General features: G+C 43.0%; 1 protein-coding gene across 1 annotated transcript in view; it reads right to left on the bottom strand.

Annotated features, from left to right (window-relative positions):
* Nucleotides 1-2363: 2363 nt before the first annotated feature.
* The window catches only part of LOC120052560 (vesicle-associated membrane protein 4-like), a 33073-nt gene continuing 20554 nt past the window's right edge, over nt 2364-14882 (bottom strand). Inside the window, exons 6-8 of the mRNA XM_038999542.1 lie at nt 5153-5232; nt 4888-4939; nt 2364-4737 (exon numbers count right to left, since the gene is read on the bottom strand). Coding sequence (XP_038855470.1) covers nt 4712-4737; nt 4888-4939; nt 5153-5232 — 158 coding nt within the window. The 3' untranslated portion in view covers nt 2364-4711. The remainder of the gene's footprint in view (nt 4738-4887; nt 4940-5152; nt 5233-14882) is intronic.

Raw genomic sequence — 14882 nt, 5'->3', positions numbered from 1 at the left:
CAGTATTTCACAGTTTTCCAATGTAATGACAGAGTATAGTACATCATTACAGATCAATATTTACACCTCAAATAAATTACATTAAAAAAAAGGAATGATGATGTAGGGGTTATTGTATACAGATATGCTAGACACTGTGCTTTCATGACACTAGGCAGTGTTACACCCAGGGTCTTGCATAGACCTTTCAGGGGGAAGGTACTCAAAATTTAAAAAAAAACATACTATCTGCCTCTGTAGCAATTTTTTAGCATAGGACTATTTATTTCTGCAACAACTCACTCATCACAAATTATAAGCAAGCAAGTTACAGTGCCTCGTATTGGGAAAATAAGGTAGGTTATCAGCTGATAATTGATGTAAATATACTAGTTAGCTAGCTAGCTATATAAAATCACAATCGGTACAAAAATTATCTTCAATGTTAATAAATAATAAATTAACAATACAGCCTATATTCATAATCTTCTAACTCATGTTATACTGCATGGCTGACTGGCTAGTGGCTTGTGTGAGTATTTTTAGTAGGACTATATGGTGTTTAGCTGGAGTCTAGACTATGTTCAGTGCTTAATTTGTAAATCGGGAGGTGCAGGAACAAAAAGTGAGCGCGAGAGGGGAGTGACCTGGGGAGCTCTGAGGTACCAGAACGCATGGCAAAAAATATTTTAATGCTGAATAAAAATATAAAACGTAACATGTAAAAGTTCCATATGCACAAAAAGCTTATTTCTCTCAAATTCAAATCAAATTTAATTTGTCACATGCGCCGAATACAACAGGTATTGTATTACCATGAAATGCTTACTTACAAGCCCTTAACCAACAATGCAGTTTAAGAAATAGTTAATTTACTAAATTGTGCACAAATGTGTTTACATCCCTGTTAGTGAGCATTTCTCCCTTGCTAAGATAATCAATCTATGTGACAGGTGTGGCATATCAAGAAGCTGATTAAACAGCATGATCATTACACAGGTACACCTTGTGCTGGGGACAATAAAAGGCCAGTTTTGTCACACAACACAATGCCACAGTCTCAAGTTTTGAGGGAGAGTACAATTGGCTTGCTGACTGCAGGAATGTCTACCAGAGCTGTTGCCAGAGAATTGAATGTTCATTTCTCTACCATAAGCAGCATCCAAAGTCATTTTAGAGAATTTAGTAGTACGTCCAACCGGCCTCACAACCGCAAACCACGTGTAACCATGCCAGCCCAGAACCGTTTGCACAACCGAAGAATGTCTGCACAAACTGGCAGAAAGCTCATCTGCGTGCTCGTTGTCCTCATCAGGGTTTTGACATGACTGCAGTTCGGTGTCGTAACTGACTTCAGTGGGTAAATGCTCACCTTCGATGGCCACTGGCACGCTGAAGAAGTGTGCTCTTCACAGATTAATCGCGTTTTCATCTGTACCGGGCAGATGGAAAACAGCGTGTATGGCGTCGTATGGGCGAGCGGTTTACGGATGTCAACGTTGTGAACAGAGTGCCCCATGGTGGTGGGGTTATGATAAGGGCAGGCATAAGCTACGCACAACAAACACAATTACATTTGATCGATGGCAAATTGAATGCAGAGATACCTTGACGAGATCCTGAGGACCATTTTCGTGCCATTCATCCACCACCATCACCTCATGTTTCAGCATTATACTGCACAGCCCCATGTCACAAGGATCTGTACACAATTATTGGAAGCTGAAAATGTCCCAGTTCTTCCATGGCCTGCATACTCACCAGACATGTCACCCATTGAGCATGTTTGGGATGCTCTGGATCAACTTGTACAACAGCGTCTTCCAGTTCCAGCCAATATCCAGCAAATTTGCGCAGCCATTGAAGTGGGACGAAATTCCACAGGCCACAATCAACAGCCTGATCAACTCTATGTGAAGAAGATGTGTCGAGCTGCATGAGGCAAATAGTGGTCACACCAGATACTGACTGGTTTTCTGATCCACGTCCCCCCCCCGAGGTATCTGGTATCTGTGGGGTCCTCCCGAGTGGCGCAGCGGTCTAAGGCACTGCATTGCAGTGTTGCGGCGTCTCTACAGCCTGGGGTTCGATGTGTCATTACCGGCCGTGACCGGGAGTCCCATAGGGCGGCGCACAATTGGCCCAGCGTTGTCCGGGTTAGGGTAGGGTTTGGCCGGGGGGGGACTATATGTAACGGATGTGAAATGGCTAGCTAGTTAGCGGGTACGCGCTACTAGCGTTTCAATCTGTTACGTCACTTGCTCTGAAACCTAGATGTAGTGTTGCCCCTTGCTCTGCAAGGGCCGCGGCTTTTGTGGAGCGATGGGTAACGACGCTTCGTGGGCGACCGTTGTTGATGTGTGCAGAAGGTCCCTGGTTCGCGCCCGTGTCGGGGACGGTTTAAAGTTATACTGTTACATATACTTGACTCATCGTGCTCTAGCGATTCCTTGTGGTGGGCCGGGCGCCTGCAGGCTGACTCGGTCGTCAGTTGACGTTGGCGATGTTTCCTCCGACACATTAGTGCAGCTGGCTTCCGGGCTAAGCGGGCGGGTGTTAAGAAGCGCGGTTTGGCGGGTCACGTTTCAGGGGACACATGCCTCGACCTTCGCCTCTCCCGAACCCATTGGGGAGTTGCAGCGATGAGATACGTTTGTAATCATGACAATTGGGCAGAAAAAGGGGGGTAAATAAAACAAAATGTATACATTTTTTTTTTTTAAAGGTATCTGTGACCAACAGATGCATATCTATATTCCCGGTCATGTGAAATCCATAGATTAGGGCCTAATGAATTTATTTAAATTGACTGATTTCCTTATGTGAACTATGAACTGAAATTTCTGCATGTTGAATTTATATTTTTGTTCAGTGTAATAAAGCATTGCATGCATATCATCGCATTTGCGTAGTGGAATAGAGCAGTAGAGGCGGGAGAAATTGGGCCTTGTGTAAACGCATTTCATGCAATTCTACGTCATTTTACATGACTGCAGACTTTGGCAGAATCTTTTTAAGGACCGCAAAAATGATCGAAATGACAGTCTACTTTGACACTGAAATCATTAAAAACGTCTTGAATCCATCAATAGCCTAGGTCTAGGTGTGTGGAGACACACATATTGTACAATATGAAGAAATGAGTCTTAAAAAAGCTTTCCAGTTTCACTGACTTACCCAATGAGAAATAATGCACAGCTCACTAGTCGCAATGGCTGATGCTGTCATGCCGAAAGCCTATCTCTAACCTGTAAACAATGGTCACTTGATCGCCTTTTTGGAAGTTGCTAAACTATTTTGGTTTCCTACAGCAGACAGATTAGTCTTCTCTTTTCAGCAGGAGCCATTTGCTATCCAATCCAAGCAGTTTTCCTGCGACTATTTTAAATATTGCGAAAGGCCTGTTGTCTGCATGCTGTTTACTGGCAGATTTGCAGCACATTCCTGGCTGTAGCCTATACCTTGTTATTGGGCTACAATCCACAGCTAGGCTATTAAAATATATATATAGTGATCCTCTGTGGCTAAATTATAGGCCTACTATGATTTTATAAGGAAATAAGCAAACCAGATTGAATATTTCTGATTTAAATCAAGTGTTAATCAAATGTTATGCTGCTGTGGTGTGGCAGTACTGGTGACCTGCATCACAAGCCGTGCATGTTTGGATACCGAGGGCACGCAATCTCAGTACAGGGCAGACTAGGAAAATCACACATGCGCACTTACGCACACACACACACACACACACAGAATAAACAAGTGGTACCAGACGCCTCCAGCATTTGCAGTGGAATGAACAGTGTCTGTCCCTTAGCTCCTCAGGGGTAATGGGAATAGCAGCAGACATTCATAAGCTTCACGTTAACCTTCCAACAGAACTCAATATCAGAGAAACAGTAAAATTCAACCATCTGGAGAGAGACAGCTAGCATAGTGTTACTAACAGGAAATGAGATCAGCAGTGGCCAAGCAGTAACACATGTCCCAATACTCCACAGTGGCTTCCTCTCACTGGCTTGAACCAGTCCCGCTAGTGTCAGATCAAACTGGGTGAAGAAAATGAAACAAGTAGAGGAGGCCACTGTAGTGTATTAAGATTTAGCCATTGCCTCATTTTCAGTTTTGGCTTGAAAGCATTCTAAACATGTGAGATGGGAGGTGGTGCTAGTAGGGGTTCCATTCTTAATCTCCAAATATTTTGGTGTGCTGCAAGTCCTGTATAACCGGTTTCTAAGCTGCTGATGGACTGACTGGAGCAGACAGATTGACTGAAAGTCTCACTATCATTAGAATCAGTCTGACTACATAATATGAAACTTAACCTTAATGACTAGCTGATATGTATTATGTACTGAATGGAGTTCTCCTTTAGTTTGATTAGGTGTCTGAGACACAGGCAGCATCTCAAATGACACCCTATTCCCTAAATAAGATATCATTTGGGACGCAAACCCAACCCTTATGTAACACCAACGTAATGCTTCCTGTGTCACCCTTGCCCCTGGCTCACAGAGTAGGATGAAGTGGTCCCTAGTAAACACTGATCTTAGGTCAGTTTTGTGTTTTCCATCCTAACGGTAAAGGTTAGCATTGGGAGAGGGTGAGCTGATCCTAGATCTGTGGTTATGGGCAGATGGTGCCCCCTAGCTGGTGTGGAGGACTTTGTGCAGGAGAATGGGAGGAAGAGAAGGAGAAGGATTGAGAGATTCTTCCTCATCCTGGTGAAACACTAGCGATACCGCAAGATCACTGGAACTGAGAGTAAGAGAGAGAGAGAGAGAGAAAGAGAGGGAGAGGGAAAGAGAGAGAGGGAGAGAGAGAGATGTGTGTTTAGTGCTATGAGTTGAATCAGTGTGGTTATATTCTTGACCAATACAATAACGTGTTGTTCAGGCTTATACTCACTGATGATGATAAGTAGCAGAACGACCACCACCAGAGCTATGATGGCCTTCATCTGTGGAAGACAGATACAAGCATTACACAAGCAATACATGGATACAGACACTGACGCACGCGCACACACACACACACACACACACACACACACACACACACACACACACACACACACACACACACACACACACACACACACACACACACACACACACACACACACACACACACACACACACACACACACACACACACACACACGTTGACTCACCTTCATGTCTCTCCACCACATCCTCCTGTGCAGCTGCTTGGCTCGGCTGCTGAAGGCTGACGCGTTGTCTGATAGGCTCTCTGGAAGGTCATATGACCACAGGACACACACATGTGCAGGGAGATAAGATGAGAAGAGAGAGGGGATGTGGGGGACAGACAGGGAAGAGGGGGGCAGGGAGACACAGAAGGAAACAGAAGGAAACGTGTAAACAACATGTGATAGGAGCTGTCTGTGTGTTGTATTCTCTGTTTCTATGACTTAACGGCGGTTTATACTTGGTCTAATGACATGTCTGTAGACAAATAGAATGCGACAAGTATTGCTGGTCAAAAGGACATTTAATTTATACTCCGGTGGAAAGTCTGTAGACTGTTGGTTTCTTTGTTGCACAGACAAAAAAGTAAATGTCTCTGCAACTGTCGCAATATCCATTGTCGTGGTTACTGGGCTGCTACAGCAACAAGACCAAATTCATCTGTGACAAGACGGTGCAGGAGTTCTCAGATTCTCAGAATGACCTACTTTTATTTCATCACACTAAGCTATTTTGAGTAAGCTCGCCATCATTACCTTGTAAATAATGTTGTTGTGGTGGGTTTATTTTCCTGTAACAATGAATAAAAAGTAGCTAAGACTAAGACGTTGTCAGCTATACTCTGGTCATTATTTGAACAAGCTAGCAACTAACCAAAACATTGTTTAGAAAGTTGCTTTCAGTTGCCCGACTTGCTAGGTTGACATTTACTAAATTCATTTTGAAACAGTTGGTTTGATTGGTAAATCAGATTGAGAAAATATGCTATTTTGAACACAGGGTGATGTCAGATGACAATAGAATGTTCATGAGGTCACTGCGACAACTGTATACAGACATTTTGATAGACCAACTGTAAACCAGCCTTTATAACTACCAATATTATTACCTAAGAGCAAACCAATCTTTGTAGGGGCTCTGTATAGACCTTCAGACCAGAGTGACTTTTATGAGATCCTTGAAAATGTGTGTACTGCCTACTGTGACTTTCTAAACTCTGAAGTGATTCTACTGGGTGATGCAAATACTGATGTACTGAAAACGAGCTGCCCCCTGTATAAGGCCTTGTCTAACTTTTGCAAAACATTATTTGGCTCAGTTGATAAATGAGCCCACAAGAATCTGTGACACCAGTCATACTGCCATTGATCTCATTATGGTATCAGATAATCACAAGATATCCCAAAGTGGTGTAATTGCATATGGAATGAGTGACTATTTCTTAATAACCTGCACTAGGAAAATTAACATAAAATATGACAAAGGCTGGTTGACGAAGCGAAACAGTCCTTCTATAAGAGCAAGATCCATAAAAAAACGACCCAAGGGAGCTCTGGAAGACTTGAACTGGACCTAGGCACTAGCAACAAGCGAAAAACAAAGTCAAACAGCATTGAACTAAACATCAATGTTACTGTAACCTTTGACAGAGCACAAGTGGCTGATAATTTCAACCTCGTTGACCAACTCTCAGAGTGCTCTGGCAACTTTGGAAAGCATCATATTGAAATCTATTATTCAGCCAAGGGCATCTCTGAAGGACAGTTTGCATTTTCCCAGGTTTCAACTTCAGATGTTACAAAGATGCTTAAAGAGCTAAACAAACGAAACAGAAAGCCACAGGACTGGATAACATGCCAGCTAGATTCCTGAGCGATGCTGCTGATCGTATCCGACCTTACGTAAAAAATATCATCAATGTTTCCATTCAACATGGAAAAGGTACTACGAGAGTTGAAACATGCAAAAGTTGTTCCTTTGTACAAAAAAGGAAGCGAAGTTGAACAAGGGAACTACAAACCAGTGTCAATCTTGACCGTGTTGTCAAAGGTTTTAGAAAAAGCACTCCATGAACAGATCATAATGTACATTGATGACCAAGACATTTCATAATGACCTTCAGTCCGGTTGAAGACAATCCTATTCTACCAACACTTGTTTACGATACTTTATCAAGCAAGAAATTGACACGGGCAACTTCTGTGGGATGGTCATGCTTGAACTACAAAAAACATTTGGTACTGTGAAGCATGATATGTTGTTGTACAAACTGAAAGCAATTGGTTTTTGCACCATCTTCTTATTATGGGTAAAGTCATACCTAACAGATAGGGTCCAAAGAGTGGATATGGGCGGGACACTGTCTGATGCTAAGGAGATTAAATATGGTGTCCCCCAGGGGACTATTTTGGGGGCTTTTTTGCTCTACATCAAAGACATGGATTCTGCCGGTTCGTGCTCTCTGTTCCTGTATGCGCATGATTCTGCCCTCCTGGTTTCACATAAGAATAAGAAGACCGATGAAAAGACCCTAAGCAGCGAACTGACTAAAGTCAGTATGTGGTTATCCGACAACAAACTCTCTGCATTTAGGCAAGACAGAATTTATCCTGTTTGGTTCCAAACACAAAGTGAGAAGGAAAAATGCTCTGTTACATACTTGTTATGTGAACTAGACCAACACATGACAGATAAACTCAGGAGCCAGTGTTGCCAATATCAGACCTGGAAAAAGTTATTTCCTTAACATTGGTGCTGAGGAATGGAATGGTGTACCAAACCATATAAAATCCATCCCTACACTGAGGAGATTTGAGAGAAACCTTAAGAAATGGTTTATGGGCAAAATGCTTTAACACTGCACAGGCTTAAAGAACTGTTTTCATTTCAATGAATGTTACATGCTAATATATTGTATTCCTTTTACGGTTTCGTCCCTACTGATGAGATGTATTTGAGATGTATTTTGTTTTCATGTTATAATCTTGAGTATATTTTGTTTTCATGGATTTTCATGAACACCACAATGGAAATACGTTTTTAAACTTTTGTTTGTCATCCTCAATGATTTAATGGCTTTGTACTGTATCAAATCAAATAAACTCAAACCTCACTCACTCAGATTCAAAACAAACTTTGGTATGACAGGGGCAACCTAATCTCTCTTTCTATTTGGAGTCAGACAGTTGTTTGACATTCTGTGTGTTGGCAGGGACATGAACGCTGCTAAGCGGAGCGTGCAGAGATCTCCTGTTCTCGTGGCGAACCACTCTCCTCTAATGCAAGAAAGGCATTTCACTGTACTTGTGCACGTGACAATAAAAACTTGATGTCATGTGACGGACAAATCTGGGTTTGGCGAATGCCAGGAGAAACCTACCAGCCCCAATGCATAGTGCTAACTGTAAAGTCTGGTGGAGGAGGAATAATGGTCTGGGGCTGTTTTTCATGGTTTGGTTAGGCCCCTTAGTTAAAGTGAAGGGGAATCTTAATGCAACAGTGAAATTCTAGACGATTCTGTGCTTCCAACTTTGTGGCAACAGTTTGGGGAAGGCCCTTTCCTATTTCAGCATGACAATTTCCCCATGCACAAAGCAAGGTCCATACAGAAATGTTTTTTTCCCGAGATCGGTGTGGATGAACTTGACTGGCCTGCACAGAGCCCTGACCTCAACCCCAACGAACACCTTTGGGATGAATTGGAACGCCGACTGCGAGTCAAGCCTAATCACACAACATCAATGCCCGACCTCTTGTGGCTGAATGGAAGCAAGTCCCTGGAGCAATGTTCCAACATCTAGTGGAAAGGCTGTTATAATAATCAAATGAAATTGTATGTCACATGCGCCGAATACAACCGTGAAAAGCTTACTTACAAGCCCTTAACCAACAATGCAGTTTTAAGAAAAATAAGATTTAAGAAAATATTTACTAAATAAACTAAAGTTTAAAAAAATTAACAATAACGTGGCTATATACACTGTTCCGAGTCAATGTGCGGGGGGTACAGGTTAGGTCTCTGACCTCCTCCCTATAGGCCATCTCATTGTTGTCAGTGATCAGGCCAACCACCGTTGTGCCGTCGGCAAACTTAATGATTGTGTTTGAGTCGTGCTTGGCCACACAGTTGTAGGTGAACAGGGAGTACAGGAGGGGACAAGGCACTCACCCCTGAGGGGCCCCCGTGTTGAGGATTAGCGTGGCAGTTGTGTTGTTGCCTACCCTTACCACCTGGGGTCAGGAATTCCAGGATCCAGTTGCAGAGGGAGGTGTTTAGTCCCAGGGTCCTTAGCTTAGTGACAAGCTTTGCGGGCACTATGGGGTTGAACGCTGAGCTGTACTCAATGAACAGCATTCTCACATAGGTGTTCCTTTTGTCCAGGTGGGGAAGGGCACTGTGGAGTGCAATAGAGATTGCATCATCTGTGGATCTGTTGGGGTGGTATGCGAAATGGAGTGGGTATAGGGTTTCTGGGATGATGGTGTTGATGTGAGCCATGACCAGCCTTTCAAAGCATTTCATGGCTACAGAGGTGAGTGCTACGGGTAGTCATTTAGGCAGGTTACCTTGGCGTTCTTGGGCATAAGTTTGTCTGCTTGAAACATGTAGGTATTACAGACTCTGTGATGGAGAGGTTGAAAATGTCAGTGAAGACACTTGCCAGTTTGTCAACGCATGCTCTGAGTACACGTCCTGGTAATCCGTCTGGCCCTGCGGCCTTGTGACCTGTTTAACCGGTGTCGTCTTAAGGGTCAAAAATAATATGTTTAACAGCGGAGAAAACCCCCTAAATGATATTTTTTCAACTGAAATTTTATGACTTTTCCTAGTGACTCTACCATTAGAAAAAGTGAAACATCGCCTTCGTTCATATTTCCATGAAAGCTGTACACCACCAGGCTAAAGATTATCTTAAGAGTCATTTTTGACACGGCAGTTATAAAATCATTAACAAAACAAACAAACCACACAAACAAACACACACAGATTATATGGCCTACTGATTGAACAGACAAAATAAAAATTTCAGACAAAATAAACATTTCTTGAAAGCATTGTTTACTAATGGGCAATGCAGTCAGAGACTATAAAGGTGCTGCACTATAGTTCTCTCTTTGCTGAAGCCATGCGTACATGTTTCAGTACTCAACAGGTCTGACTTTTTCAGATGTCCAGGAGGAACAAGAGCACAATGATTTAGAAGAGGAGGTATCTGAAGAAGAAGATGGGGAAGAATACAACTCAGAGCACGATGCATCATCTTCAGATGAAGAAATCCCCCAAGCTGAAAGAGACATTTTTGTCAAAGAACAGAAAATAACATGGTCCTTCTCACCATATGACAACCAGGATGGCAGCACAACATGTCATAAGGATGACCCCAGGGCCCACAAGACATGCAGTTGCCCAGGACATCGCCTCAACATTCTACATGTTCATCAAACCAGCCATAAAAAAAATCATCCTGGAGATGACTGATTTGGAGGGTTTCCGTAAATATGGAGACAACTTGAAAAGGATGGATGAGATTGACCTGCATGCCTACATAGGGCTGCTAATCTTAGCGGGTGTGTATAGGTCCCGAGGCGAGGCTACATGTAGTCTCTGGGATGCAGAGAGTGGAAGGGCGATTTTCCATGCCACGATGCCACTGAAAGTCTTTCACACTTTCTCAAGAATGCTACGATTTGATAACCTTGAGTCAAGACCTGCAAGACGTGTGAGAGACAAACTGGCGGCCATAAGAGAGGTCTGGGAGAAGTGGGTGGAGCGTCTGCCATACCTCTACAGCCCTGGGCCTGAAGTAACAGTAGCTGAGCAACTGGCTCCATTCAGGGGTACATTTTTTTTCTTCATATCTGTAATGAGTGATTTTCACAGTTAATTTTATTATGTATTGCTGTAATATCATTGATTTATGTGATTGTTTTCTGTGACACTGATACTAATTACGGATTGTAATCTCTTTTGTCAAAAGGTCGCTGTCCTTTCCGGCAGTATATGCCCAGCAAGCCAGCAAAGTATGGCATCAAGATATGGGTGGCCTGTGACGCACAATCCAGCTACGCTTGGAAGATGCAAGTCTACACAGGGAAGCCGACCAGCGGAGGCCCGGAGAAGAACCAGAGGATGCGGGTTGTGCTTGATGTGACAGATGGACTGAGGGGGCACAATGTCACGTGTGACAATTTCTTTACCTCTTATAAACTCAGCCAGCAGCTCCTGAAGAGGAAGATCACCATGGTTGGCACAGTTAGAAATAACAAGACAACCTGGACAAGGTGATTGGAACTTACAGCTGCAGGAGGATGACTGCCCGCTGGCCCCTGGTCATCTTCCATAATGTCATTGATGTGTCCTCAAACAATGCCTTTGTGATATGGAACAAGATCAACCCTACCTGGATGCCTGATAAGCGTAACAAGAGGAGGGTGTTCCTGGAGCAGCTGGGAAAGGCACTTGTAACCCCACACATTCAAAGAAGTGAGCGCCTCCCCAGCACAGCACCCTCTGCAGTGCTTGTGAAAGCTGGTCAAGGGGCTGAATCTTGTCTTAATCCACCTGAGGCTGCAGCTGGGGCAGGCAAGAGGAGGAGATTCCAATTCTGCCCCCCAAAGAAGGACTGTAAAACAAATACTATGTGCTGCACATGTAGAAATTGATCTGCAAAGTCCATGCACACACACTTGCTTACTGTCCTACATATACTAATTAGAGTTGATTGATTTATGTTCTTCACGCTTTTGTTTTGTATCTATTATCTTATTTTATTCTTATTTATTGTTGTTGTTTATACACCTTGTGGGTGGGGGCAATGGTTCAAAAAATGGGAGAAGACTTGTATTTTGTAGTTGAATTCCTCATTGTACAGTATATAACAATATATCAATATGTTGCCAAAAAAGTACAAGACTTGTTTCCTTTCAATAAAATGCATTCAAACCTACGTTCTGCACATTTCTGCTACTTTCTTAGGCTATACAAGTGAAATCTCTTGCTAAAAAAATTGTTTACACCTATACAGTACCTTTAGCAATAGTAATAATAATAATAAACCTATACTTTAGTAAATAAAACAATTATGACAGGTGTGTTGTAAATGAAACGAGTGATGTCCACTGATTAAATGCAGTCTTTCTGCATTGTGAAGAGGGAAAACCCAGATATTCACAAAGTTTGTGATGAATGACAGGTTGTTTCTTCATTCAAAATAGATTTGGTGTTTAAAATTCAATTAAGCTGATTTATTTGAGGGGTTTGGTGAATGCGGGTCATTTTTTACCCTTAGGACAAGTGGAGTATACAGAATGTTAATACTACACAAGGGTTAAGGTCTTACTTACATCGGCTACGGAGAGCGTGATCACACAGTTGTCCTGGAACAACTGGTGCCCTCATGTATGCTTCAATGTTGCTTGCCTCGAAGCGCGCATAGAAGTCATTTTGCTTGTCTGGTAGGCTCGTGTTACTGGGCAGCTCACGGCTGGGCTTCCTTTTGTAGTCCGTGATAGTTTGCAAGCCCTGCCACATCCGATGAGCGTCAGAAGCGGTGTAGTAGGATTCAATCTTAGTCCTGTATTGACGCTTTGCCTGTTTGATGGTTCGTCAGAGGGCATAGCAGGATTTCTTATAAGCGTCCGGGTTAGTGTCCCGCTCCTTGAAATTGTCAGCTCTACTGTTTAGCTCAGTGCGGATGTTGCCTGTAATCCATGGCTTCTGGTTGGGGTATGTACGTACGGTCACTGTGGGGACGCGTCATCAGTGCACTTATTGATGAAGCTGGTGAATGATGTAGTATAGTCCTCAATGCCAGCGGATGAATCCCGGAACATATTCCAGTCTGTGCTAGCAAAACAATCCTGTAGTTTAGCATCTGTGTAATCTGACCACTACCGCTTTAGTTTTTGCTTGTAAGCCGGAATCAGAAAGATAGAATTATGGTCAGATTTGCCAAATGGAGGGCGAGGGAGAGCTTTGTACGCATCTCTGTGTTTGGAGTAGAGGTGGTCTAGAGTTTTTTTTCTCCTCTTGTTGCATGTGACATGCCGGTAGAAATGAGGTAAAACAGATTGAAGTTTTCCTGCTCAGTATTGTTCCGTTCCTCCAAACATCAAAATGTCAAAGTTTCTCCAAACGTCAAATTTAGAAGGTTAAGGATTAAGGTTTGGGATAGGATTAAAACCCCCCAAAAAAGACTAGAGTCCATCACTGGGATCGAACGCACAACCTTCTGATCCAGAGTCTTCAACACTAACAAAACCCAAGCCTACTTGACGCTAATAGCGCTCACTGTTGCTCCTAGTGGCCGGTTTTGAAGGCATTTCCCAACGTCCTGGAAATTAGCGATCAGCCAGGGCACATCCTCTAACACCTCCTTAATGCCCCAGCTGAAAAACATCCTTACTAAAGACAGCTCTAATAATAATCACTATTACCACAGTACAGACTAGACTCCATTTACTTCCTTTATAGTTGCCACACCTGCCCGTCTAAACCCTGCATCTGGTGTGTGTTCTGCATGCCATCGCCACATTTGGCTCCGATCCATGATAACCAGAGAAGAGCAGTCAGGAGTGAGAGTAGGCCTTGTCTTATTCCCATTCTGGAGTGACTGAGTAGAATTCCCAGCGGGATATGAGCGCCTGTAGAGGGTGACTAATGGCCCAGTCAGAATTCCAGGTCATGGAATTTCAGGAATGGTTTCTTCCTTGTACAAACTTCCGGCTGGGGACACTGAGGAATTTCCCTTTCCCTTCCTATCAGACCTGTTTATGTAAGATAGGAGTCTAGAGTGTTTTTATAATAGTCTCTAGAGATGGTGGTGTGTCAGAGTAAGTAAGTAGCCTATGTCCTGTTTCTGTAGCGTGAGGAAATTTGATGTACAAGTACACCGCCGGAACGCAAGTCTATTTATTGCAGGGCTTTAACACCAATCTATCTCCTAATGCTGAATGCCAAGCAGAGATGCATTGGGTCCCATTTCTACTCCCCAATTATTTTTTTAACCTTTATTTAACTTCTTATGGCTGCAGGGGCAGTATTGAGTAGCTTGGATGAAAGGTGCACAGAGGTGCCCATAGTAAACTGCCTGCTCCTCAGTCCCAGTTGCTAATATATGCATATTATTATTCGTATTGGATAGAAAACACTCTGAAGTTTCTAAAACTGTTTGAATTATGTCTGTGAGTATAAGAGAACTCATATGGCAGGCAAAAACCTGAGAAGTTCCACTTCCTGTTTGAATTGTTTCTGAGGTGGCAGATTTTCAACCAAGCTCTCATTGAAATTACAGTGAGATATTGATGAGTTTCCACTCCCTACGGCTTCCACTAGATGTCAACAGTCAATACAACTTTGTCTGATGACTCTAATGTGAAGGGGGGGCCGAAGGAGACAGGAATTAGTAATCACTGCCATGAGGTGACCACGCATTGAACACGCGCCTTCACATGAGGAGGACCTCCGTTCCACGGCTCTTCTGAAGTCAATCTAATTCTCCGGTTGGAACGTTATTCAAGATGTTAACAACATTCTAAAGATTGATTCAGTACATCGTTTGACATGTTTCTACTGACTGTTACGGAACTTTTGGACATTTCGTCACATTATAGTGGATGCGCTTTGTGACTTTGGAATTGTTTACCGCTAACGCGCTAACCAAAGTAGCTAATTGGACATAAATAACAGACATTATCGAACAAATCAAGCATTTATTGTGGACCTGGGATTCCTAGGACTGCATTCTGATGAAGTTCATCAAAGGTAAGGAAACATTTATCATGTATTTTCTGGTTTCTTTTGACCCCAACATGGCGGCTAATTTGGCTATTGTTCTGAGCTCCGTCTCAGATTGCATGATTTGCTTTTTCCGTAAAGTTTTTTTGAAATCTGACACAGCGGTTACATTAAGG

The sequence above is a fragment of the Salvelinus namaycush genome, chromosome 8 (assembly GCF_016432855.1).
Source record: "Salvelinus namaycush isolate Seneca chromosome 8, SaNama_1.0, whole genome shotgun sequence".
Lineage (NCBI taxonomy): Eukaryota > Metazoa > Chordata > Actinopteri > Salmoniformes > Salmonidae > Salvelinus > Salvelinus namaycush.
This window is presented reverse-complemented; position numbering and strand designations above follow the sequence as displayed.